We start from the raw sequence: 25,094 nt of genomic DNA, 5'->3' as shown, positions 1-25,094 counted from the left end.
TGAAGACCTCATTCCCATATATCTAAAATCTTCTTTTAGCACATTTGCTGACTAGATGGATTCAGGATCTCAAACATCTGCTACAACAAGGCGAGCAATTACTCAGGGACGCAATTGCGACGCGGAAAGAGCCCCGGTCTTCTCACCATGCTCAAGCAAGAAATGCACGGCCATGATCCCAGCGACCGCTGTTACGGGCATAGCGACGTTATTGATTTCATTGACTATCGATGGGAGCTAGCACAGTTGACCGATTTGATCCTGGCCAGGTTCAGGCTAGCCTTGGGGTCAGCCTTGTCTTTTATGGACGCGTGACAGCTGGCAAACATTTGCAAGTAAGAGAGACAAGGGGTATTACGAGCGGTACTACAACGCGTTCCGACTTCTTGTGGACATGAAGTTCCTACCCGAGCCCACCGAAAGCCAGGGACCCTCTGTTGCCCGTTTCATTCACTACTTGGCCGCAGCCATTGCATGGACACCGAATCTCTCTAACTGTTGGTATCCCTATTACAGGGTAATTAGTTCGAACCGTGGGTTGACGAAGAGATCAATTGAACTATATGAATTTCTGCGTAGGTGTAAAACGGAGGTTCCAACCGTAGGTTGGGCAGGCCGCGATAATCGGAAGTAGGGGCCGTAATTGGCCCCTGCGCGGTCGGCCGTACGCCGAGGTCGAATTGGACTTCCAATCCGACACTAACGCACAAAGAGACGAAGTTGTTAAACGTTTGGTAGACGAGATGCAGAGGTACAAGGGTTTCTACCGGAATGTATGCCTCAATGACAAGGGGATCATCAGCAGGAGAAAAGAGTGGCTGGACAAGATTGGCCGATAGGTTCGTTGGTATATAGCCATATCCGGGGGGATAACCCCTTCATTGGGGCCGTTTTAATCTTAGTTCAGAAATATTCAAACGAGTTGTAACTAACAAAAGAGTGCCTTTGAGACGTTTAACATAGCTTGATTTCTGCAAAGCAAGTTTAGTCGGGCTCGTTCAAATAATTCCCGAGGTCAGGCAAGCGAGCCACCAACAGGTTTCCATGAAAGCTTGATTTTATGGTTCGAAACTTGGGATGTAGATTCAACCAACAAAAGAATTATTTGCAGAAATTATCTGTGCTACGGCCATTATGGTATCGACTGGAGTCCAATTGTGGAAGGTATCACAGGCTCAACCGACTGTCAGAGAAAGTCTGAGAAGCCCGTTGGAGACATTTGTGAGAGTTCAAGCTCTGTTTGGCAGTACGTACCTACCTAGCTTGGTCCCTTGAATGTTATCTTTGTCATTATCCATTGTCTATTGCAAGTGATCAACTGACTGATTGTTCTAGTTTCTTTGGCTATCGCAACACTTATCATGCGGCCCGATGAGATCGACCCATTGAACGGATATGCCCTAATCTTGACAGCTATCATGGGTTTCCTCCCACCAGTGTTCACCCTTATGTTGCTTCATAGCCACGGAGTACGATCGCGTTTCTCGACCGCATTGGTATGTGCAAGCTATTTGCTCAACACCGTGACCTTTTTCGTACTCGTTCGGAACCTCTCGATTTCTACACATGACAGGCTCTTTTTGGATAAAGCCATAGACAGCCTCTTCAGTGCCGAAGCATGTGGCGGTGGCTCGGCTATATCACTTTGCTACCAGCTGACTGGTACGGACCCCGTCGGTTTCCTCTCCGGCTTTTACGACAACAGTTCGTTCGCAAATATCAAGACTGTACCACTCCTATGGATATGGACAACGCTGGTGCTACTCGTGTTGATCACCAGACACCTTGTGGCTACCACACAAAAGAGAAGCGACGCAGTGGGTCAGTTACCGCCTGCCAAGCCCCAAGGTCTTCATCGGAGCAAGCGACCTTCCGGATTTCATGCATTCTTGAGTAAACCGCTGTTCACATGTTTTATACTATCTTTGGCGATAATTCTATTCTTCTTATGCCTTCTGTATCAATACCTGTTGGTAAAAGCTAATGCTCTGATGGATGTGATTGATCAGAAAGGTTGGTCCTTTGGACAAGCCGTAGCCTTGTTGTTCTGGGTGCCACCATTCCTTGATATTCTCCGGTCAATGTATGAGAAGGAAAAGTATGAAAAGGTTCAGAATGCGCATGAAAGCCAGAGCTAGTGGAAAGATCAGGTCAAAGCACTCTTCAATTTAGTACGCTGAGATTCTATTTGCATTTATAAGAGTGATGGAGCTTGTAGCTCAAATTCAATCAAATTTTGTGGACAACCTTTGCGTACAAGTTTAATCGTGGAAAAATTTTCACCTTCAAAAGACAACAACTGCTCAAATATCATCAGTCGTCTAGTCCAACTCCTTGCCAATCTTGTCAAACTCCCGACGCCACTCAGCGACCTTCTCGACCTTCTTGTAGGGGTCAAGGTTCATGGCCTCGCTGTCCACGTACACGCTCTCCCCAAGAGTGAGTTCGCCTCGCCCAACGAAATTGCCCAGTTCAAAGCTCGCATACTTGGAGCTGGCATTAGAACGGCCACCGTCTTCCCAAACTCCAACCTTGAAGGTCGCACCCGGCCGGAAGAAAAAGTTGGACCCTTTGGCGGCGCCACTCCGCGTTCCACTGTTGACAATCTTTGCCGAAGTGTGAGGCTTGTTGGACTCATCCTCTTTGTGAATCTGGGAAGCGTTGTTTCCGTTGCCGCCACTTGGTTTGCTGTTGCTCGAGGTTACCTTCCCGCCGCTGTTGTTGCTGCCGTTCCCGTTGCCACGATCGCGGCAGTCGGCATCCTTCGCGGAACCGTACCCTTGAGATCCGTAGCCCTGAGAGCCATAGCCCTGTGAGCCATAGCCTTGGGAACCATACCCTTTGGGCTGGGAACTGTTGTCCTTGGTTGACACTGAGAAAGACATCCCAGGAACACCAATCTTGAAGCCTTCTTTGGAAGAAGTGGTCTTATCGTTCTGAGGCTCGGGGTTCCTTTCACCTTCTTTGGTAGTGTTCCCACGATAGAAACCGTCTTGGGGAATGATGGCAGCATTCTTGCTACCAATTTCAATGTTCGACGGGAATGGCTGCATGCGCGCCTCGCGAACATCCTCAATGAGAAGGACCAAATGTTTCTTCCAGATCGAGTCGTCCACCTTCTTGTAGAAGTTGAGCTTGCAGCGGCCCGCGGAAAGTTGCGTGTTCGGCACACGAGTAATGACGTGATCAATGTTGGCTTCGTTTGCTGTATGAACTTGGTAAGCCGAATGTCAGAGGTAAGACTAGCAGCATGAATGCACTTACGAGTTCCGTAGAGGTAGAATGGCATGAAAGTATCCGGGTACTTATCGAGGCGATACTTAGAGTTCAATGGGCGGCTAACAACGGTCTTCCCCAACTGAACACAAACGTCTTGGAGGATGATGCCGCTAAAATCGTTAGTGGGATCCATTCCTAACACATAACGGGCCACGAGTTGACATGCTACTTACGACTCTTTTGTCATAATCTGACCATCGAAGTGGCCCTTCTGCTCAATGACATCCTTGGCCATGACCTTGCGCTGAGTCACGAGCAGCATCGGCTCGGTAGGGTTCGACTTCTTCAAAGCAATATACTTGGCCTTCGACTTCTCGTCAAAGCTCACGTTGACTATGAGTTGTTGTCGATGGTTCGCCACATGGAACATAGGCAGGTGGATCAGGAAGATCTCCTCTGTGCCCTGAATGAGGAAGCTGTGGAGATCCGGCGCCGGTGTGTTGCGCTTGCGGACGATCTGCAGATGCAGGTCAGCTACTGACACAAAATGATAGACTTTCAAGAACAAACCTCAGTCTCCTTCGCGACGACATCATAGAAGATGTCGGCGAGTTGATTTGTGAAGTTGCCGTCAGTAGGGAATGGGGACATGACGACGTTTCGCAACACCATCAAGTCTTGTGAACTCTGCTCTAGGCCGAGCCGCTTGACATAGTTTGCCTTACACTCTCCGTACAGTTCGTCTGAGAATTCGGTGGAAGTCAAGAAGAGAGGAATTTTGGTAGGATCGTCGTCTGGGCTGTCAACAGAAAGGGCCTCAATGACTCTCTGCATGAGGTAGTTGGCCTCTTCGATATCATCGTTCAAGCGTCCGTCTTCGTAGCGGAAGTTCAGCGCGAAGGCGTTGATGTTGAGGTCTGAACCCAGACTTCTCAGGAGTTTCATGACCTTTTCGTCGTCCGGTCTGGCTTCGTCTTCGGCAATAATGGAAGCGTTCGTCTTTTTGACAATCTCATCCCTGATACGCTTCTTCTCGGCCTCGATCTTCTCCTCGGTTGCATTCGGCTCAAGCTCAGATGGGAGCATGTTGAAAGGCACACAGACGAAAGGACTTTCAGAGTCTGTCAACGCTGCCCACTCTGCTGACAGCTTCATCGAGTGTGTTAGCATGGAACATGAAAAGACAGCACAACCAATCCTGAGAATGATGGAGAAAGTGACTGAGACATACCCTGCTGCAAGTCCAAGTAACCTCTCCAAGTAAGGCACCATAGCCTTCGGCATCAAGACCAATTGTCCTATTTGACAACCACGTCGAAACTGCAGAGGCACCGGGTTTACTGCAGTGAATATGCATAGTTAGTTTCTTCTCCATTACTGATAGATCTCTTCCAATAGGTAGACTGACCTTCCTTCGACACCGTAGATGCCAATGCTGGTGACCGAGCCTCGCGATAAGTAAGGACTCGTCCAGGTGACCAAGAACCGCATACGATTGTCACGGTAGCAAAGGCCACCAGCGGGATAAGGGATGTAGCCTGCTTTGTGGGGGTCAACAGTAATGGAGTCGGCAAAGCGCATGGCGAACAAATCATCCTGAGTCTGGGCACGAAGTGTCGCATCCGGCACAAAGCCATCGGCCGCACCCATGTCAGTGGGAAGATTCATGACATCTCCTGGCCGATAGTCCTTTGGCAACATGGAGCAGAAATATCCACCTGAAATGAAGTTAGCGCATTCAGTTGCAAACGGAGTCGATTCTCAAAGGCTCGGAACACTTACCCCAGGCAGCGTCGGCATGAACAACGAAAGATAATCCTTTCGCTTGGAATTGCTTGCGCAGGGCTAGAACACCGCTGAGAGAGTCCACGGCACCCTCTTTGAAAGTAAGGTCAGATTTTTATCAACTCAGTGCGTTCCGTTGTCTCTCTCTCTTACCTTCCGTGGAACCTATGATAGCAACCACCGCATAAACGGGCTGTCCTTTGTCAAGATTCTCCTGCAATTTCTTCTCCAACGCGCCCAAATCCAGGCGAGCTCCTGCATCAACTGGAATGCCGATGACATTATCGGAGCCCAAGCCGCTAATTGCTATATTGTTTGAATGCGATCAGTCTCAAATCATTACATTGAAAGAAAGGCAACTACTTACCAGCACCCTTGGGCCAAGAGTAGTGCCTGGTATTCGACAACATGTATTGGCCTGGTAGTTCAAGCCCGAACTCTCGCTCCAACTCATCCTTTCCAGTGGACTGGATGGTGAACTTCTTCATTATATCTGAAAGGAATGCATTGGACACCCCGTGCTCCTGATATAGTCGATCAGGTAGATCAAGAATATCGGATGGCTTCAAGTTGAGCAGATCCCAGGTCGATAGATCAGTGAACAACTTTGTTTCACCCTTGCAAGTCTCAACTTTGAAAGCCTCCGACAGGAAGTTGAGTGCCTCACCATTCCCAAAGGCCTTGCGAAGCGATAGGGGATAGAACTTCAGGTTTCGAGCTGGGAAGGTATGAGTAACCGATATTGTAAGGCGATAGTTGATACATACCGACCCTAGAAATCAGTTGTTAGCGTCTGACAGTGTTGCAGAGACTAAAGGATCTTACCACATGGATTCCAGATTGGCAACGGTGCCGTCACAAGTCACATGGCCCCAGGAAGTAGGCGCTTCAGTGTTGTCCTCCTTAATGTTGTAACCAAAGAGATCGCACAGCTGCTCGCCCACTTCGATCTCTGCCAAGGTCGACAGTGGACTTGCTTCGAACGCGACGTTGTTTGGATTGTAGAGCATCGTCATGAAGTATCCCAGCATTGAAGGCATGGTAAGGTCAGTGCACCTAACTCAATCAGTTCAAGAATGGCGCACTAAGAAGAGGCTAAGCGAAAAGCACTGACATATGAGCTTCATAACGAGGGGACCAGAATGGTATGCTTGACTTGCCCAGGATGTTGGAGGCCTTTCGAACGGCATTCTGGAGTTTGTCCATGGAATTGCGGAAAGCAGGCGTGTTCTGTGTCTTCTCATCGATGAAATTCTGCTTTCATGTTAGCATCATGACCGTTTTGTACTTATCAAGCAGTTGAGTATCTTGGTAACGTACTCCATCTTCAGGGTAGTAACTCTTTCGCGCACTCTCAAGTTCATCTAAAATGATGTTGATGTTCTTCTTGAAGTATGGAAGGTTCTCGGCTTGTGGCCCAATGAAGTACGACGAGATGATCTGATGAGACTCATCCTCGTAGGTGGCCGTGGTATTGTACGCCGTGTTCTTGGAAGTCATGATGGAAGAAGAAGTAAGGTGGTGTTCGATGAGTTTTAGCGGTAAGCTGGGCGCCGTTGTTCACAACTGAAAGCGAAAGCAGAAGCCTTATAAATACATGTACAACTCGGTCTAATAATTCTCCAGTTGCCGCCTTCTGAATCTCGTTGAAACTTCTTTCGACCCTTTTGTGGTTGTACCAATGGGTAGATGGCACTGCATTTCGCAGTTTCGTGATGACGAAACGATATTATGCAGGCTGGCGATCAACGACCGCTTCCGCCTTCTAGGACCTTCATGTATTCACCCATAGCCATGCAAGGTCTTCATCAAATGACTTGACCGGTCAGGCCTTGCATCTCGTATGATGCCACTTTCAATGACCCCTCACGGGAATGCCTTCCACATACTCACCGGTGTTATCTTAGCGAGGTTCCGATCAACTGGAAATTGCCTTTCCGTGAACAAAGCCAACGAAAGACTGTCTGAAATATCGAAGATGTTCGATTCTCATGCATACCGTGCTGCCGTAGAAGGTTAGATTCAGGCGGGTTTTGCTTGAACTCGCAGCGGGAGCATGCGTGTCTCACATAGCCGCCGCCTATCATGGAAGAGACAGGCGACGACGGCAACCCGCTGTATGAGTGAATGATTGCACGACACTGACATGAGCCACTGTATCACTGCCATATTTCTGTGATGAGGAGAATGGTAAGAGATTGTCAATTTATTTTACTTAGACTGAAAAGGGTGGACAGACACCCAATATGGAATACCATTAGCCAAACCTTTATTTTGAGCTCAAAACAGACCAATAAACACGACGAATGAGGAAGCTCTAATATCTCTGGAATGGCCGGCACACTAGACCTGACGAGGGGCGAAAAACGAAGAGACTTTGTTGACTGTACTACTCAGAAGTTAACAAATTCGCAGGGAGTGGTGATAGGTCTGGTCCGATCGGGTATGATCCGGAACTATCACCGTCGGCCCGGGGAGATCGCTCCTAGAGTAGCACTGGGCACACAAACTGCTCGGCTACACCCGCGCACATTAGACCAGATCGAGGTGGTTGCAGCAGAGGAGGGGTTTCAGGCTTGGCAGTCCACCTGTCGACTTTCATCGAGCTTGAGCCTCTCGAATGGAGTTGTACGATTCTGAGACAGCGTAACAGGCCCAGTAGGTATTCCGACGGAAACCGACTGAGCTGCACAAGTGAGGGGTTTGTGATTCACCGGTCGTTTTGCCAATCATGCATCTCATGTATGCACGACTCGTGACGTGGATATCGACCATTGTGCGGGGCAACAATACCAATTAGGTGTCGTGATGATCTCATTCCAGCAGCTTGAACTCCGAATGCTTGCTCGCTTACACGGCTTCTTTGGTACCTGAACGCACATCAGACTGGTTCAGAAAGCGGACATCGGAATGGTACTTATGTGAAAAGTAAACCAGACTATGATTTTGGCTCTATCTATAGGACAGAAGCTATGTACGAAATATCTCTTCGACTCGCTGGCTCAGGTGTAGATTGCAGTTGCGAACTCTAGCCCTTCGAAGGGCACATTCAATTTCGATCAAAGTATTCTTAGTTTGCAGACAGGAAGGCTTTCCACGCATCGATGACTGAACGGTTGGGCGCGGCTATTTCGATGACTTCTTTGCTTGTGGTCGACGCCGGGCATTTGCCTTCCCACAGAGTAACTGGAGCAGCTTTGATCGAGGAGATCACGTTCTTGGACTCTTTTGTTGCTAATACCATAGCGTCCACAAGAGACACATCCCTGTACTCGACGTTGTCCACGGGCTCACCAATTGCCTCCTCCACCCACTGAACAATGTCTCGACCAGTCACATCCGTAGGCCCATTCAGAACATACTTTGCTCCATTATGCCGAGAAGGATCTTGTTTCCACAGCAAATGAGCAGCAAAAGTACCAATGTCGTCAGGGTCTATTGCGCCTACGGGTGCGTCCTTGTCGGCGATGAGCTTCAGGATTCCCTGCTTCTTCGTTTGACGGTATTCTTTGACAAACTCAACCGCACTGTATAGGTGTGCCGCGAAGAAAATGTTTGGCTGTAGGGACGTCCACTTGAGTTCTCTGAATTCTGGCGAACTCAACATGGTCTCAATAGCCCAATGAGTCCGCGGGTAGTAAGCCTCGAAGTCTGGACGAACGTTGGCAGCCGTTGTGGAGATGCGCACAACGTACTGTACGCCGGCCTTTAGTGCGGCGTGGTGGAAGGTCGATTCCTCGGCGAATTGGCTCGGACCGTTGTGTGATGCGATGAAAGCCTTGATGACCTTCTGTTCGCGCAGCCAAGAGGCATTGATATCGACCCAGTTCTTCTCGATCATTGTAACACTAGGGAGACTTGCGAGATGCTGAGCGGCTGACGAATTGATGGAACGTGTAAGAGCAAGGATGCGAGTATCAGGCGAAACATCGCTATTACTCAGAAAACGGGAGAGAGTCTCAACGACACTTCGGCCAGTGTTGCCCGTCGCGCCGGCAATGAGGATTGTAGGAGTCATGATGGTTGTGGATAAAACCTCGAAATATTGCAATTCTCGAAGTTTGCTAGAAAAGAATTTGAGACGAGCTCCTTGACTTGTCCTTTGAATCGATAATTGTAGTTTGTAACGTCACGACACCTGTTAATCATTATACGGCCTTTATATCTAAATTATTGTGAAAAATCCTTGCGGAGATCTGCGCCGCTGCGGAGTTTGCGGACAACCCACCGGGACGTACACAAATCGCCCTTTGTAGAAACCAGACTTTGTCACTAGTCCGCAATCAATTAGTAAGCTCTGCAACGTTATGTCGGCGTCGTGATGGCATCTTTCACCCCAGGCCACGCCTTTGATCGCGTAATTTCAATTATACAATTCCTAAAATCAACTCATTGGTGTTGTGGATAGGGCTGTCAGCAAGACTTTCGTCCCTACCCCCCATTCCCAGGAACACTGCATCTCTATTGCATATGTCGATGCCCAAATTGTGACCAGGAGACTGTCCGCCAGAAGAGCAAGTACTTACTGTAATTTTCAGTTCTGCGAACAAAAATTCGGGTTTCTAGTACCGTAAGCTTAAGTTGATTAGTTCGACAAAAAATAGGACTAGCATCAGCACTCCACGAGAGGCCTGTTACGAGCGTTGCCACATGCTACTCACATAAGCTCCTTTGATAGATCCTTCTGTACTTCTCGCTCGCTTGGTTTCAAGAAGGAACACTCCCTTTCTATGCCCATTTTTGCATGCCATAAATTGTGAGATATCTGAACAAGTAAATGAGGCCGCAGGCGTTGCTGGGAAAGCTACCATGCAGTCTTCCTTTCCTTGAACGAATTGCATGTCTTGATCATATTATATGTTGCGCAGCATGGTGAAATGAATTGAGAAAAAAACTTTTGAAGTCACATTGCTCGCCTAGAGACGAAATCACATATCATTGTTTATATGTTCTGTTGGTTGATTGCGGCGCGCTGAGATGCTCCCGCATTTCCGCGTCTATTTCGCCTTTCCGGCGTGATGCTACAATAGCTTTGCCTGATCATTCCTGCTCTCAAAGGCTCTTCTAAAGGAAGCCGAAGCCGCATAAGTTTGGGCTCTGGTGGTCACCTGATGGCATCGTCCAGGTAGACGTTAGGGGGATCAACATGGCGGGGCTGGTAAACTTACAGCTGTAACGTCGAAATAGCTACGCCACGTTGTGCTACTTGCATCGCGCTCTCCGGTGGCCAATGAGTAGACCATGCTAATGCCCGAGGCAATAAGCTCACGCCCTTTTCTAATGAAAATACCCACTTGTTGTCTGCTTTAACGGACAGGGACAATGCGAGGCAAACAAACAAGCGTGCACGGTGCATCGCAATTGGTAGTCTTAAACTCAACCACGCAGGTTCCAACAGCTTGGTAACCATGCCACAAATCTGACCGTTCAATCTTTGATAGTATAGTGCAGGATTAGGCGTTCGTTGCTGCCCGCAATCAACTCGTCTCCGCGACGACTCTTTCCAAGGAGGTCGCAGATACACTACTCCGTACCGCGTACATAGACAGATCAATTACTGTAACTGGCCTGCCTGGCACCGCTGCTAGCTTCTTACGATTTCCATACAGCCGGCGGGATGGTTGCCGTAATAAGCTTTTTTCGGAAGCTTACACAAACTCTAATCGGTCCCGATTCCTTGCATGCCAGTTTCAACCTTCCTACGGCAACTTTCTCATGGGCAGCAAGGCAGACGTTGACACAGGCGCGAGACACTTCGGCCACAAACAAAAAGCGAAAATTAGTGTCGTCGCAAGGCCGATACACTAACAAGCAGCACTTCCAGGGGGTGGTTCATGATTCAAGGGTGCCTGCCAGGGGCACATCAAAAGCATGTTTCCCGACGAACCCAATCTGATGGGGAAACGAACTCAACCCTTAAGAATGTTCTCGTCCGTACCCTCCCCTCTCTGTCGCGTCCGTGGACGATCACTTCAACCTACGATACGGCAACCTTCCCTGGGGAGTTCGGGATCTCAACACTGTCAAACGTCCCCAAGTAGCTCATGATGAAGGACTCACAGGTTTCCCGCCTGCTCTTTGGCGTCGTGGCATTCGTCATCGCTGCGACGGCCGTCAATATTCCTCAACCTGTCGGACCAGCCCATCAGGAAATCCAGGGACCGATAGTATGGGCAGCTTGTCCCGGGGACATTCGACCTTTCAAAGGCAATAACGCCACATCGGCTCTCCAATGTACAAACTTCTCGGTTCCATTGAACTACAATGACCTTGGGGGTCCTCAAGTTCAGTTGGGAATAGTCAAACTTCCGGCACAGGGGAAGCGCATCGGGAATCTCTTTGTGAATCCCGGCGGGCCTGGAGGGGCAGCGTCGAGCATGGTCGCTCGAATGGCTTCGAAAGGGATTTATATCAGCGACGCGGTACGCCAGTCATTCGACATCATTGGAATGGACCCCAGAGGCGTTGGCTTGAGTACACCGCAGAAGTGTGATACGAATCTGGCTAATCAGCCAAGCGAGTTTGATGCGACTACGCCGGAGGGCTTCCAGAAGCTGTTCAATTACAACAAAGCTGTGGGTGAGTCTTGCCGGGCAATGACCGGTCCACTGTTCGACAACATGGACACGACGTTCGTCGCCAAGGACATGGAGGCTGTCCGTGTGGGTAAGATCTATGGCCTACTAACTTGTCCTGGCTGGAGGAGCTGACAATAGACAGCTACTGGCGGAGAACCCATGAACTATTTCGGAGTGTCATATGGAACACAGCTTGGGGCTCAGTATGCAGCACTGTTCCCCAAGGCAATTCGTGCCATGGCGCTTGATGGGATGTTGCAGCACACTGGATCTTTCGCATCGAACATCATGACACAAGCCACGTCCTTGGACGCCACCATCCAGGCATTCTTCCGGTTCTGCGAAGCTAACGCGACTAATTGCGGAGAGGGAGGACAGGACATCCGACAGACATGGAACAGGATCCTCGAAGTCGCGGGCGCGGGGAACCTCAAGGCGGCCGAGTGCGACGGGACCATCAAAACCGGCTGCTTGCCTGTTGCCACACCAAACAACGTGATAGGCTCTGCACGGTCGACTCTGGAGTTCCCTCAAGACCGGAGAGCATTTGCCGAAATGCTTAAGCTCGGGGCCACCGGGAATGGCTCCTTCTTCACTCCAGGCCTACTTTCCGGTGACATTTTTACCGACTCTCGCTCTTTATCCATTACAAACGTGCAGTGCCAGGACGGACATTTCTTCGCTGCCAAGGATCATGTCGAAGTACAGCGAGTGGCTGATATGACCCGGACTTTCACGACTACACCAGGCATGGGAGAGTTTTGGCATCGGGTGATTGACTGCACCGGGTACCCGGTCAAGATCACGAATCCTCGGACGGCGTTGAATATTAAGGACACGCCGCCCATCTTGCTCGTACATTCGAGATTTGATCCGGCGACGAGCCTGGTGTATGCGGCTGGTATGATGGAGGAGTTTCAAAACGCTACTTTACTTCTCAGAGAAGGATATGGGCATACAAGCTATCTGCTGAAGGGTGATGCCTCACGCGTTGTAGACGACTATTTGATCAATCTCAAGATGCCGGCGCCTGGTACGGTGGTTTCGAGTTAGCTAAGCTGAGTAAAGGGGTAACTAGAAAGTAAATCAAGTTCGACTTAAACAAACAACACCAGTTCCGTCGTGATTTCTTTCGTTGTCAACAAATTTGTTACGCAACTGTAAGAACCTTCTTCCAAGTTTCGATTCATGCGCGAGATTACCTCTACCCTTCATGGAGCATGAATTCTTCGTGCTACAAGAACTGTCCTCTCGGCTGACTACTTTATACTGTTGTAGAAGGGGATGTCATTACCTCAATATTCTCGTGTATCAAGGAGCGCGTGATATGTGGGGCCATGTCAATAACTCTCTTGGCTGGGGAGTAGACTACCGCATTCTGCATAAGATGAACTTTGAGCCAGGTATCACCTCAACTCACTATAGACCCTCATGGGTAACAGATTTCTCGAAGACTTGAGATCATCAAGATAGGCTCATTGTGAAAGGTTCTCGTCTCCAAAGCTCTAGCAGCCTTCGAGATATGCAAAGTGATATATCGAAGTCGAGGGGAAACAACTAGATCTTGATTGCTTCCTTGTGGATAAGATTCGGGTTGTCGCGCGTCGTTACAGTTGATTAGAGCTAAGTCATGAGGAGTTGAGCAAGTCACAAAATGACAAAAAGAGCACGACCTGGATTCGAACCAGGGACTCATGCAACCACCCTGCATCGCTCTGGCCTACGAGCGCTCGTACCTATGGATATCTTCGGAACACATGCAAGAGGAATAGACCATATACTTTCTGCGTGGTATGAGAAGACTCTGTGAGTCACCCATAAAGGACAGACTGATACCTTGGAAGACCGTCTTGACTATCAGGGTTCGCACATCGGCGTGGCACACCTAACTACCTATACGGAAGAGAATGATGTTTTATTACCAAGGCCTATGGAGTAGCGAAAAATCTCTCAACTATATTGCCCCGCTTGCATAGTTTTTGTCTTCGAGTCTCATGGGAAATGCCAGCATCGTTACACCTATGGTGGCCAGAGTCTTCTAGAATTTTGGTAGGTTCATCACGAGGGAAGCCAAGCATTTGTATCTCACAGCCATAGAAGTAAGTAAGAATAGGCTTGTCGAACGATGCAACACACCAAGAGATCCTAGCCTCTCATCCTTGCTGGTCCTGCGGACTCAAACGATTGATATTGTCAACATGTGGTTGCTGATGTATAGCGCACATCTGTTTGATACAATCAACAAGCTAATGGCAATAACTGCCAAATAAAGCAAGTAAATACGTTGTAATATTAATATCAACATAGTCGCAAGTACATAATATACAGAGTATCGTTCAAAGCAGATAGCAAATAGGAAAGGCCTCGCAGCTGATATCCTTCCACGGTCATATCGAATTCTTCGACGCCAGCACCGCCATATAAACAAGTCCCGCACCTGTCTCGTCCAACTTATACATCAAGCTTCACTGATAGGAGGAGCTTGAAGAATCCATTCCCCGATAATCTTGATGGTCTTTTGCGTCTTGATTTTGGCATCCTCAAGCAAAACCGGATCACGTACAATACCGTCCAGGTGCTGATCAAACCCATGGACTGTATCAGGAACCAGAAGCCACCGGTAGCGGCTTCCGTCAGCTCCAGACACCTCGAAGTGGTAAACTTCGTCGTCTAGCACAAGCTCGCCATCACCGACGACTTCAGGCTTTCCAACCTTTGCTGGTGGAGGCGGACGACCCGCAAGCCTGTGAATGAGCCTCTGGCCTTCCTGGGCAAGCATATCCAGCTCGCAGCCGATCATAAAGACTTGCTTGGGCAGAGCCTCCTTGGGCGCGAAAGTAGGACTGAGTAGCGGGTTGCGGCTGTCTTCGCCGGGAATCTTGTAAGCCCAGTCAAACACGGGTGCAATCCCTTGCAAGAAGTCCTTCTCCTTTGCACGGAAGCCTCCGAGCTCAGGCTTGTACTGTCGCGTCGGGGCCTTCTCTTCTCCCGTGATGGAGAGATCAGCCGCCGGGTACAACGGGACGATGCAAGTGAGATGCTTCCTGACTGTCTCGAGTTGCGCGACAGCCAGAGTCAGGTTGCCGCCCGCGGACCAGCCGGCCAGCGATACTCTGGTACGATCCAACGGAAGCGAGTCATCATTGAGCGCGGCGAGGAAGAGCTCCTCGCAATCATGAATCGGCTTGGGGAACGGGTTACCCGGAGCTTTGGCGTAGTTGAGACCAATGACAATTGAGTGGTGCTGCGAAGCATACGTCTGATTCCAATCGTCGTTGTCATTTGGCGTACCGAGCACGAATCCACCCCCATGGATCGTGAAGAGAACTGGCAGCTTGTCTTTGGACGTTTTGTCAAAGCATTTCGGGAAGAAGACCCTGGAACGTGTCAATCTCTACGCCAAAGGCGATGAGGTTTCTCAAAAATTGGGGCGAAATAAAGAAACGCACCTGACGGGTAAGTACGGCCTGCATTCGTACGTCTTCACGATCTCTGGACGGTTCTCAGGCGGGATGACATGTGCTTTGACATCGCGAACGAAGAGCGCGGGCTTCACCAAGAGATTTTGGATCGCAAAGGCCGTAGCGCCGTACCTGACCTTGGAGAGGAGCGGCAGCTCTGGGACGCGATGTGAGTCGTCCGTGGTATTCTGATCTTCGGCCATCGTTGAAGCCAGGCGCGCGGCGACGGGTTGAGTTGAGTTGAGTTGCTTTGGGTGCTCGAGTGTTGCAGCGGATGTTGCGTTGGAAGAAACAGGCGGGGTTGGGATGAGAAGCGTCGCTGGCTGGTGGGAACGGCTCGGTAGTTGTAGTCGCATGCACCTCGGTTTCGCGTTTAGAGGGCCATAGCGAGGTGCAAGCCGAGTACGAAACAAGATACGAAACCTTGTACAACGGTCAACATGATCGGATAATGGGTGCTTAGAGACGTCATGTCTCTAGTTGGTAATGGTTCATAAAATGTAAGCATGTCCCTCAAGTTTGAATTGAGGCGCAATTTGCAGTCAAATCTCATAACGCCTTCAATTGCTGACGGCATCACAAAGCGTCGGGGACATGTGAATAAGTGCCGGCCTTAGTAGCCGAACCCGCACCGCCGGCGGGTCTCCACTTTAGACCGGTAACTCGGGAAACTTCATGAGAGCGACAACAGCACAGTCCTCGACTTATCATGCATTGCCACAACGCACAAACCGTCCCGCATTCAATTTCCAACCAAGTGACACCTCGAACACCCAAAGTCATGATGGCGCAGCTGCGCTCATTCGAACAGCAACTGCATTTTGTGGCAAACCCCTGAAGATTGCAGAATGTCCATCGCCACGAAACAGCAAAAAAGAAAAGAAGAATGAGGCAAAAGGTGAGCTTAGGGGCACTACTATCATGAAGATGGAACAATCTGGAACTTACGGCACGTGATCAAACAGTGGGAATAACCTAGGTGCGGCTGATTGACATACGCACCTCACGCCTCCTTAGGTGAAGTCTAACTGAGTGACAACTTAGCCATCTCAGATCTCTGTGATACCTCGGTAGGTACGCTGGTAGATGGCCTACCAAATTAGTACACTTCTAGTGAGCTACTGTAATGCTTGTTTTCCTGAGATTCAGAGGTTGTGTTGTGAGTTTGGTCTTACAGACCATGGAAGACATGAAACGTGCTGCGTGCAATAGTTTCGGCATTTTAACACCTCAGCCGGAAATAAGAAAGTCCAATAGAAAATTAAGAAATATTTTCATGTTCCGATCTTGCAAGAGGAAATACGGTCTTGTTGGCTCTTTCCCTTTGACGAACGCAAATATTGAGTTGGTCGAACCTCAGGTGTCAAATTCCCAGGCTTCTACCGGGATTTCTCAGTGACCGACTCTTTCTGTTATTCTTCCGGTGCTTATCCCTTCAACAACAGCTCTTTCTTTCATTACATGCAGCTTTGCATCTGACTCATCTTGAGTTTTCTGTGTTCAGAGGCTGCCGAGGGCTGTCAACGAGGTCGGCAAATTCACGCCAGATCCCTGGAACACAGTGGTCCCTTTACCACACCGTCAGCAACATTCTGAGAGACCACCAGAATTTCTCTCACACTTTAGGGAACACAGTGGTCACCATGGTTCGACCTATGCTTGACATGAGAAAGTAAGTGATCTTATCAATTGCCGTAAAGGGTATGGCCATTGATTGTCTGCATACAGAATTCTCAATTCGCCGCAAATCGAATATCATGTCGGCGAAAGCGGCAAGTCATTCTCGGTTCCCAAAGCTGTGATGGAATTCCTCTCTCCAAAGCTTGTGCGTATGCCGCCTTCTGGACAAGGACAGCCCAATTCCGCTTCAATCACTCTGAGAGATATCGACGAGGCTACATTCACTCGACTGGTGGAGTACGCATATCGCCAAGACTACACGGTCCAAGGTCTCAAAGCCCGCTCCTTTGCCTCCGACGAAGTCAGCGTTTTGCCTTCACTCTATGATAAGCTCGAGCGGGGAGATGAGTATTCAGAGAGCAACCCCTTCATCCACGATTCTGGCATGGATTTCCTTCGCGAACTCAAGGGTAGCTACATAATGCTCGACAAATCGATCCACAAAGAAGCTCTCGAGGCAAAGAAACTCCCTGGCCGCTATGTTCGCTTTGACACCCTCAACGCCCACATCGCCCTTTTGAACGTGGCGCACACATACGATATCCATCCTTTGAAGGATCTCTGCAAAGCGCACTTCCGCGAGTGTCTGCTTTTCATGCCTCTCAATAGGTACACCGTGGCTGATCTGCTCACTGTCTGGGATTCTGTTGAGCACATCGCTGACTGCGCTCCCGGCAATGCGATTTGCAACATTATCCTGGATTACTTCGTCGCCACTCTCCCCACTTCGAGACATCATCCGAGATTTCGGGATACACTCGTGCAGGACGAAGCCTTCACCCGCCAACTGCTCGACAAGTTGCCGAATGTAGCTCCTCCAATTGACGACTAAGGGTCATGTGTGTTACAGACTGGAGTCTATGGGGAAAGCTTTGGGACAGCGGGAAATTGTCTTCATCGCGGAGAGGGCTCGACGGATTATTAAGGCTTTTGCTTCGGAGTTTGAGTCGTGGATGACGTCCATAGCGAAATCAAAAAGACAACGAGGTCACAAAATTATTGTCCGGAAGCGTGATGCCGGTTCGTTAACATTTTCCTTTCGGGCCCATCATTTCATTTTGCATCCCTTCGTAGCCTCGGTCCGTGATGTTCTTTGACAGATTGCCTAGTATACGATAATACCAGGAAAGAAGGCACCTCATACCACTCGAAGCCTATATCCGGCGCAAAGCAGCCGACACCGGTATCTCTGGCCGATATCTTCGCCATGTAAGGCAATGCCAAGGAGGTCACCGCAAATCATCAGTGATAAGAAATGGCACTAGCACATATCCATGTCAACGGGGTGGGGTTACTGCGGGGTTGCTCATGGTGATAGCTTCAATGTCCGGCGCGATGTGATCCATGGTTCCAAAATGTCGGGATGATACCGCGTGGCTCTCCACTTTTCCCCGACCACCCTTATCTTTTGAGGGAATTCGCCGACAATGGCACTTTCAAGACTTATGAACGGTGTCGCTATAAAAAGGTGCTGAGCATGTGGGAGTTGATCAGCTTTGCCATCTCATTCCTTGTTGGGCCGCTATCACCTGTCATACCACCAGATGCTCATCTCACAAGTACTATTGGCGCTGGGTGGAGTGAGTTTTGGCTCGGCGCATTTCATAGTTCCCAACGATGACCAGGATATGTCCGGTCTCACGGTCAACTCGATCCCAGCAGCGAAACGAGTCGAGTACATGCAAAAGGTTGAACCGTCTGGGCGCTAGGTTCTTGTCATATGCCGCCGTCCGTTTGCTAATGTTTTCCAGGCGAACGAGGCGCTCTTCCGGCAAAGCGGACCGTAAGTGTCTATTTTCCATGTCGGTTTCAAGTACAGTCCTAGATCTGACTTACATCCTCTCAGTTGCCCCTTTGCCGCATTTGGAACCATCATCGTCAACCACACCAGCGACGAAGTTGTCTGCGAGGGAGCAAATTTCCGAACTGGCGACCCTACTAGTACGTATTGAGAACTATGGTAATTGTAGCTACGACCTACTAAGAAAACTTCCAGTTCACGGAGAGATCTCAGCCATCAACGCATGCACAGCCAAGTTTGCTGAACAGGGCATGACGCCAACGTAAGGCCTGCAATTGACTGTTCATGAACAAGAGCTCACATTTTCGACAGGCAGATCTATGCCGCATGGGGAGAGCTATCAATCTACACGAACGCCGAGTCGTGTCCAATAGTATGTGCTTCAAGTTACCAGGAAGCTGGCATCATCGGTAACTAAAAGGTTCCAGTGCGCGAGTGCAATCCGGTGGGCGGGTTTCAAAGGCAAGTTGACCCCCCATGACTGTTATTCCCGCCGAAAACTAACACCGACTTGTCAGAATACGTTTATGGGACCACCATCCAACACAACTACAACGTCGGCTGGGGTGTCATGACTCTCAGCAGTGTAAGAGCCCCTGGAACAGAAACATATTAGGGGCATTCTTGCTAAACTGACTCATCCAGTACGACGTTTTCCAGCAATCTCGCCAGCTGCCTGGCTGTCAAACGTCCATGATCGGACAGATCCTCACAAACGAGACGGACCCTCTCTTCTCATGGCAGTACAACGCAAGCGCGCCTTGCCCGAACGATTGTTTTCGTGTCCCAAGCGCGACTCGAGGCGGAACGACCTGCTCCAACGTTACTATCTCCCGAAGGGACTATGAGGCGCTGTAGATAGGCAGCGGCTTAAGGACTACAAATAGAGACTCGGAACTTTCATTGGCGATCCGACCTCAGCCACGCTAACAATGATTTCGGTGTCATGGAATCACTTTAATATAGCTCATCAAGTGGGTGGAGAAAAGAAATGTCACTGCTGTTCCTATTCTTCGTTTGGAAAGTATTCTCTACTGAATATATGGAGAATGTTTCTTAGAGATAATGGAGATTACGGATATAATAAGGATGAGAACTAATTATATAGTAGGAATAATAAGTAGTAATAATAAGTAGGTAAGTGAGCATTACAAAACTTTATTGACTAGCAATTGCGAAATATACGTGTATTAGAAGGAAAACAGGCGGAATTTAGTAAGTAAATATCATTACGTGATAAGAGGGACTGAAGCTCTTGACCACGTTCAAATCAGGGAAGAACTTCCGGATACCTCCTTCCACTAATCCACCTATTAGCAGCTCTGCGAGTTCTTAAATCCAGAAAGACTCTTCAAAGTCGACTTGAAACTCCTCCACTTCACCTCCAGCAGTCATGGAACTACCAAAGGCGACTCCCAGTCGGGTTCCGTATTCTCTAGCACAACGATGTGGTCGTCTCCCTAGCCGTTCTACAGCGGCTTCGTTCAACAGAGGTATACCTGATCTTGAAGGGTACGTGACATTCAGTTTCGGTTCTGAACATACCACTGACCATTGGCCAGCGTACTCACCTCACGAGTGGTCACCTTTCGGATCGGTCCAGACCGAAAGCCATTCCAGATCCACGAGAAGCTCGTAGCTTCCCGATCAGTAATCTTCGACCGCATGCTGGCCAATAATATGCGCGAGTCCCTCGAGGGCATTGTCGATATTGAAGACGTTAAGCCAGAGGTATTTACGAGTTTCATCAACTTTGCCTTCTACGGAAACTACGACGTGCCGACGTCGCACAAATTCCGAAAGGCTAAAGACCCAGAGCCCGACAACGCCAAATTGATTCCAGGAGAGACCTACGACTCCCTTCTCGAGCACGTCCTAAAACATGACTTCAGACTATCCAAAAAGCAACCGTATCTACGATATCTGACGCTTTTCATCAACCAAGGAACCCCCGGAAAGCTGTACGGCATGCCGCCCGGGTTGCCGTGGAATAAGGACGAGGAACTCGAGGCAAATTTTGACCTCATGGTCGCGAATCGCCTTTTTGGGGAGATTTGCATGCATCACGTTCAACTCTACATATTCGCCGACAGATACGACATTGCGCAGCTGAGGCAGGTGTGCCTTCACCGTCTCCACAGCTCTCTGACGCGCGCGAGACTCAGCGACGCTGGGTACCAGCTTCTCTTCGGCGTCATCGAGTTCGCGTTCACCAACACAATGCCGGGAGACAAGATCCGAAAGCTGCTGGTTCAGACGTGTGTTGCCGACTTTAGCATGGTGCGCGCGATGCCCACCTTCACCGATCTGCTGCATCGCGTACCTGAGCTGGGGGTTGAAATCATGACTGAGCTCCCCACGTATTGGGAGGAAAGGAAGAAGGCGATCAATGATGTCAATGCAAAGTTTGCATCGGCACAATCGGACGCTACAACGAGCAAAGAAAAATCTTGAAGAGATAGGAACAAGCGCTTCATCGAGTTATACGACTCAACTTGCTTGGAAGAAGGGAAGCAATGGGCAATCGAGGAATGGCGCAATGGTCATTGCAAGTGCTGGGCAGGAGAGGATCTTGCTTTCTAGAAGTTCATCACAGGGAAGAAGGGAAGGCGTTCTTGGGCAGTCGCCTGTTTTTAGAAGCAAGCAAGTTACGAAGCGGCATTCGTTCGAGCAACGACTCGAATATTGAACGTGGATTCTAGATCAAAACAGCCAACTACTCTATTCAACACATCATGGTAGTTCTGAACCATTTACATAGGCAAAATGCATGTTTCTTTTCAGAAGCTCCTTTTATTTGACGGCTCTCCTGTATTCCAGCGTCAAAGGACTCTTCGTGAAAGAATTCTTATGAAATTCGTTCATCCCTTGACCAACTATTTTGATTAAGGAAAAGAATTAATCAAGTTCGTTGAAAGGGAGACTATCTGAGAAATAGGAAACTTCCAAGTCCTTATCCTTACGAAGGACCTCTCTGATCTCATGTTTCCATGGGACGTGTCCGGTGAATGACAACGGCAGTCCCCTCTGAACCGATCTTGCCGCTCTAACGAAGTGTCCGCCGAAATTGCATTGCTTCCCTCTTGATAAAACCCCTTGAATGATTTATGATGTAACCTGGCCCCAAACAGCTCTAGGCGCCTGGTGCCCTTGGCACTAGACCTTGAAGTTCCTCCCAGTAGCTATGGGGAATCTCAAGTAGCAATTCCACAGCGTAGTCCGCGAAGTCGCAGATCAGTTTTCGAACTCCATTTTTCATTGCGAAAATCATATCGCCAATGAGGATTCGTAGAAGTAGCTTGCGAAGTTTGTCCTGTGGTAATGTCTGTGGATGCAAAAAGCGAAGTACAGAGCACACATGATCAACAACCATGCCGTCTCCAACCGCGTTGCACAGCTTTCGGCCAACATCGTTGACGCATAGTTCCTTGAGGTCATCTAGGAGATACCTGTCGGCAAGAATGTAGAGTTCTGCTGGCTCCATGAGGTGGCTCAGTGCGATGTTGACTTTGGAATCCAGTCCCTCCTTTCGGAGGGCCTCCTTTCGGAGGGCCTCCTTCCGGAGGGATCGGCGTCTGCTTGTTGAAGTCATCTCGTTGACGCCATACTTGCAGAAGTGCTTCTTGCAAAATTCAAATACTGAGATGTGTTTCTCCCCTCTCACTGTTATCCAGGACTCTACCCAAGTTCGTAGTGAGGGAGGCTGTTCAACTTTTGCGCCGGCGTCTCCTTCTTCCTCTGAGCCACATTTGGCGTTGGATATGTTGTCAGGATAGGGTATAGGGTAGCGGCCACTGTAGGCATACTCCAAAAGGAGGACAAAGGTGGCAGGTTTGACGTCGTCCCAAACGATCTTGCCCTCGAGGGATTCTTGCATACCGCCAGTAAGCAAGGCTCGAAGAGGCTCTGACAGGTGGACCAAAGCTCCTTCGTGAACACGGAATTCGCGCTTCGAATCGCCATTGCCGATGACGAAAGTAACGACCCGGGAGTCGACGATTCTACAAAATGTTATTAAATATTCAATCTGAAATGGTTTTTTTTTTCGGGCGGAAGGAGATAAGAACTTACTCGTCGATCCTTCTCTTTCGTTTGAGAGACATCAGGACGTTGGGGACCGAAGGTGTGTGTGGATGTAGAGGTGAGAGTCAGGCTGGCCGCGAAAAAGGCCCGTAGATATAGGAGGGAGAGGACAGGGAAAGCAGGAAGTCGCGACTCCCGTATTCAATTACGGATGGAAGGAACTCATTTCAAGCTCTCCATTCTTTCCAAAAGAAATTAGGAGCTGATTCCAGATGCAGATGTACGGTCTAATCCTAACAAGTAACATTCTTCACCTTTGTTGACTTCAATGGTCGATCCTGTAGGACCGGCGCTCCAAGTCTTCTCCGCTCTTCATAGGATTTTTGTGTCTAGAGTAAGTCTGTAACTATCACGGCTTCCAGTAGCGTTGAAAAGTATCATTCACTGGTTAGTGGTAGGAGTGAAACAATGTGAAATAGCTCTAAGGTATCATACCTACACATAAGGTACCTTGCAAGAGAGCCGTCTATAATTATCCACATGAGATGGCAGCTCTTTGTCGGTAGATTCTCAGGTGCGAGGCTACGCTGTTTCACGTCATGACAAAGTCTAGTCACACACTATCACGTAATAGGGATAGTAATCGCACCTCACGAAGTACCCGTCACGTACTAAATCACGTATCTATCTCAGATATCGTATATATAGACCTTTTCTTTTTATCTATTTCTACTTTAATAGTTAAGCCACTTTTACTATACTCTATATACCTATTACTACGTACTATAACTCATAATAATTATAAGCTTAGCTCTTAGTTAAGACCCTATATTATAATAACGTACTTATTAATACGATTCCTATAATCTCTTTAAAATAACCGACTTACTTATACCTACTTTAGCCTAAGCTAAATTAACTAGCTATAATAATTAAATTAAATAGTTTAACGTACTTCGCGCTATAAGTAAGAGCGTCGGGGTCTAAAAATACGTCGACCTAAACGCTCTAAACTCTAACGCATTCCTCGACCCCTCTATAATACTTACTTTACCCTCTAAATTCGGATAATTAATTATAACTTATAATAAAAAAAAACTACGAGCCTACTAAGCCCATTATAAAGCGTTTAAAAACGACTAAAAAAACTAAGAAATCCTCTATTAATAGCTTCTAAATATAACTCTTAGTACGAACTTTTTAACTTTTTTAAATACGAATAACCTATAGGACTAAGTTAGGTTTCTTTTTATAAAACTAGCTATACTACTTACTTTACATAAACAAATCTATCCTTATACTATACCCATAAAAAAGATTTATATACTTAAGAGTATTTAAAAATAATAAGAGCTTAATACTAAATATAAGTAACTTATAGTTTATAAACGTAATATTATTAATACGTATATTAAAGTCCTTACTTAGTAATTAATAAAATTAATTAATGCTATATTATATAAATACGTATTTTAAAAAGTTACTAAGAACGGCGCTAAGTTTAGTATATAGTAAATCGTTAAATATTTAAAATAAGAATTTACGCCCCCCGAACTAGTAATAAGGAATATAGTTCGAGAGGAATATTAATAAGCCCTTAATAAAACGAGGACTAGAATTAACCCCTAACGCTAATATAAAAAGTAATAATTTACTTACTTCTAAGCTAAAACATATAATATTTTAAAAATTAATAAAGAGATCGCTATACTCGACTTCTTAGTTATAGTTAAGTCTAAACTTAACCCTATATAGGGCTAACGTATATATAAGACTTTTAGCAAATTAATAGCTTTTAGAACGTACATAAAGATACTTAAGGAAATTACGTATATATTTAGCTTAGTAACCTAGGATATATATACTAAACGACTTTTAAATTAAAGAGGGGCTTATTTTATTTTTATTAAACGCTCTAACTTAGTTAATAACGTAAATAATAAGGGTAATATTATATACCCTTATAATCGCATATACCCGTAGCGCCTTACGGCGTACTAAAAATTAAAATAAGTACTTATAAACCGAAACGCTAATAAGTTACTAATACGAATACTAAGGAGCTATATAAAGGAAGTCCTCGCTATTATTAAATTAAATAAATAGAAATTACTTTATAATAAACTTAAAAAAGCTAGTTAGTTAAGGAACAATAAAACCCCTAAGAAACCTAGATTTCTAAAAAGATCCTCTAACTAACCTATAACGAGCTTATTAATAAACTAGGACGAGGGCTACGTAGTTACTATACTTATAAAAAGTTAGGACTTAGAGATAAATATAATCTTTAGTACCCCTATAAGTAGCACTTACCCCCTTTCTTAGAGCACGGTAATAAATAGCTATAAAGTAATATATTTAGTTAACGATAAGAGCCTATTTAAACCCGAGAATTACGTATTATTAAGTAATAATAACTACGTTAAATTAAGAACTATTATACTACTTATTACCGCACGCGGTATTCGTATTATAAAAGGCGTTTTAAATAGACCTAAAGGAAAAGGAACCTACGATCTAAAACTTTAGAACGTTACTTATATTAAG

At 47.5% G+C, this 25,094-nt stretch overlaps 9 protein-coding genes across 9 annotated transcripts; 5 read left to right on the top strand and 4 right to left on the bottom strand.

Annotated features, from left to right (window-relative positions):
- Positions 1–1,134: 1,134 nt before the first annotated feature.
- On the top strand, positions 1,135–2,138 carry CABS01_09940 (uncharacterized protein; the record flags this gene model as incomplete). The annotated part of the gene is made up of 2 exons (XM_060543296.1): positions 1,135–1,246; positions 1,336–2,138. 2 exons carry the CDS (start codon positions 1,135–1,137, stop codon positions 2,136–2,138), a joined length of 915 nt encoding a protein of 304 aa, XP_060399994.1.
- A 183-nt stretch (positions 2,139–2,321) lies between these two features.
- CABS01_09939 (uncharacterized protein) lies at positions 2,322–6,504 on the bottom strand (the record flags this gene model as incomplete). Its single annotated transcript, XM_060543295.1, has 12 exons — positions 2,322–3,205; positions 3,265–3,389; positions 3,453–3,736; positions 3,790–4,368; positions 4,451–4,559; positions 4,628–4,937; positions 5,002–5,097; positions 5,158–5,310; positions 5,372–5,776; positions 5,864–6,060; positions 6,119–6,258; positions 6,325–6,504. The coding sequence occupies 12 exons, from the start codon at positions 6,502–6,504 to the stop codon at positions 2,322–2,324; spliced, it is 3,462 nt and encodes a 1,153-aa protein (XP_060399993.1).
- A 1,570-nt stretch (positions 6,505–8,074) lies between these two features.
- On the bottom strand, positions 8,075–9,022 carry CABS01_09938 (uncharacterized protein; the record flags this gene model as incomplete). Its single annotated transcript, XM_060543294.1, has 1 exon — positions 8,075–9,022. The coding sequence occupies one exon, from the start codon at positions 9,020–9,022 to the stop codon at positions 8,075–8,077; it is 948 nt and encodes a 315-aa protein (XP_060399992.1).
- A 2,029-nt stretch (positions 9,023–11,051) lies between these two features.
- CABS01_09937 (uncharacterized protein) lies at positions 11,052–12,635 on the top strand (the record flags this gene model as incomplete). Its single annotated transcript, XM_060543293.1, has 2 exons — positions 11,052–11,670; positions 11,725–12,635. 2 exons carry the CDS (start codon positions 11,052–11,054, stop codon positions 12,633–12,635), a joined length of 1,530 nt encoding a protein of 509 aa, XP_060399991.1.
- A 1,405-nt stretch (positions 12,636–14,040) lies between these two features.
- On the bottom strand, positions 14,041–15,246 carry CABS01_09936 (uncharacterized protein; the record flags this gene model as incomplete). The annotated part of the gene is made up of 2 exons (XM_060543292.1): positions 14,041–14,959; positions 15,032–15,246. 2 exons carry the CDS (start codon positions 15,244–15,246, stop codon positions 14,041–14,043), a joined length of 1,134 nt encoding a protein of 377 aa, XP_060399990.1.
- Positions 15,247–16,686: 1,440 nt separating this feature from the next.
- CABS01_09935 (uncharacterized protein) lies at positions 16,687–17,555 on the top strand (the record flags this gene model as incomplete). The annotated part of the gene is made up of 2 exons (XM_060543291.1): positions 16,687–16,715; positions 16,772–17,555. 2 exons carry the CDS (start codon positions 16,687–16,689, stop codon positions 17,553–17,555), a joined length of 813 nt encoding a protein of 270 aa, XP_060399989.1.
- Positions 17,556–18,267: 712 nt separating this feature from the next.
- Positions 18,268–19,382, top strand: CABS01_09934 (cytidine and deoxycytidylate deaminase zinc-binding region; the record flags this gene model as incomplete). Its single annotated transcript, XM_060543290.1, has 7 exons — positions 18,268–18,411; positions 18,475–18,506; positions 18,570–18,664; positions 18,720–18,786; positions 18,837–18,934; positions 19,043–19,110; positions 19,170–19,382. 7 exons carry the CDS (start codon positions 18,268–18,270, stop codon positions 19,380–19,382), a joined length of 717 nt encoding a protein of 238 aa, XP_060399988.1.
- Positions 19,383–19,917: 535 nt separating this feature from the next.
- Positions 19,918–20,978, top strand: CABS01_09933 (uncharacterized protein; the record flags this gene model as incomplete). The annotated part of the gene is made up of 2 exons (XM_060543289.1): positions 19,918–20,036; positions 20,087–20,978. 2 exons carry the CDS (start codon positions 19,918–19,920, stop codon positions 20,976–20,978), a joined length of 1,011 nt encoding a protein of 336 aa, XP_060399987.1.
- Positions 20,979–21,657: 679 nt separating this feature from the next.
- CABS01_09932 (uncharacterized protein) lies at positions 21,658–22,627 on the bottom strand (the record flags this gene model as incomplete). The annotated part of the gene is made up of 2 exons (XM_060543288.1): positions 21,658–22,525; positions 22,596–22,627. The coding sequence occupies 2 exons, from the start codon at positions 22,625–22,627 to the stop codon at positions 21,658–21,660; spliced, it is 900 nt and encodes a 299-aa protein (XP_060399986.1).
- Between the last annotated feature and the right edge of the window lie 2,467 nt (positions 22,628–25,094).

Source organism: Colletotrichum abscissum (assembly GCF_030869225.1).
Source record: "Colletotrichum abscissum strain IMI 504890 chromosome Unknown Scaffold_24.1, whole genome shotgun sequence".
Taxonomy (NCBI): domain Eukaryota; kingdom Fungi; phylum Ascomycota; class Sordariomycetes; order Glomerellales; family Glomerellaceae; genus Colletotrichum; species Colletotrichum abscissum.
This window is presented reverse-complemented; position numbering and strand designations above follow the sequence as displayed.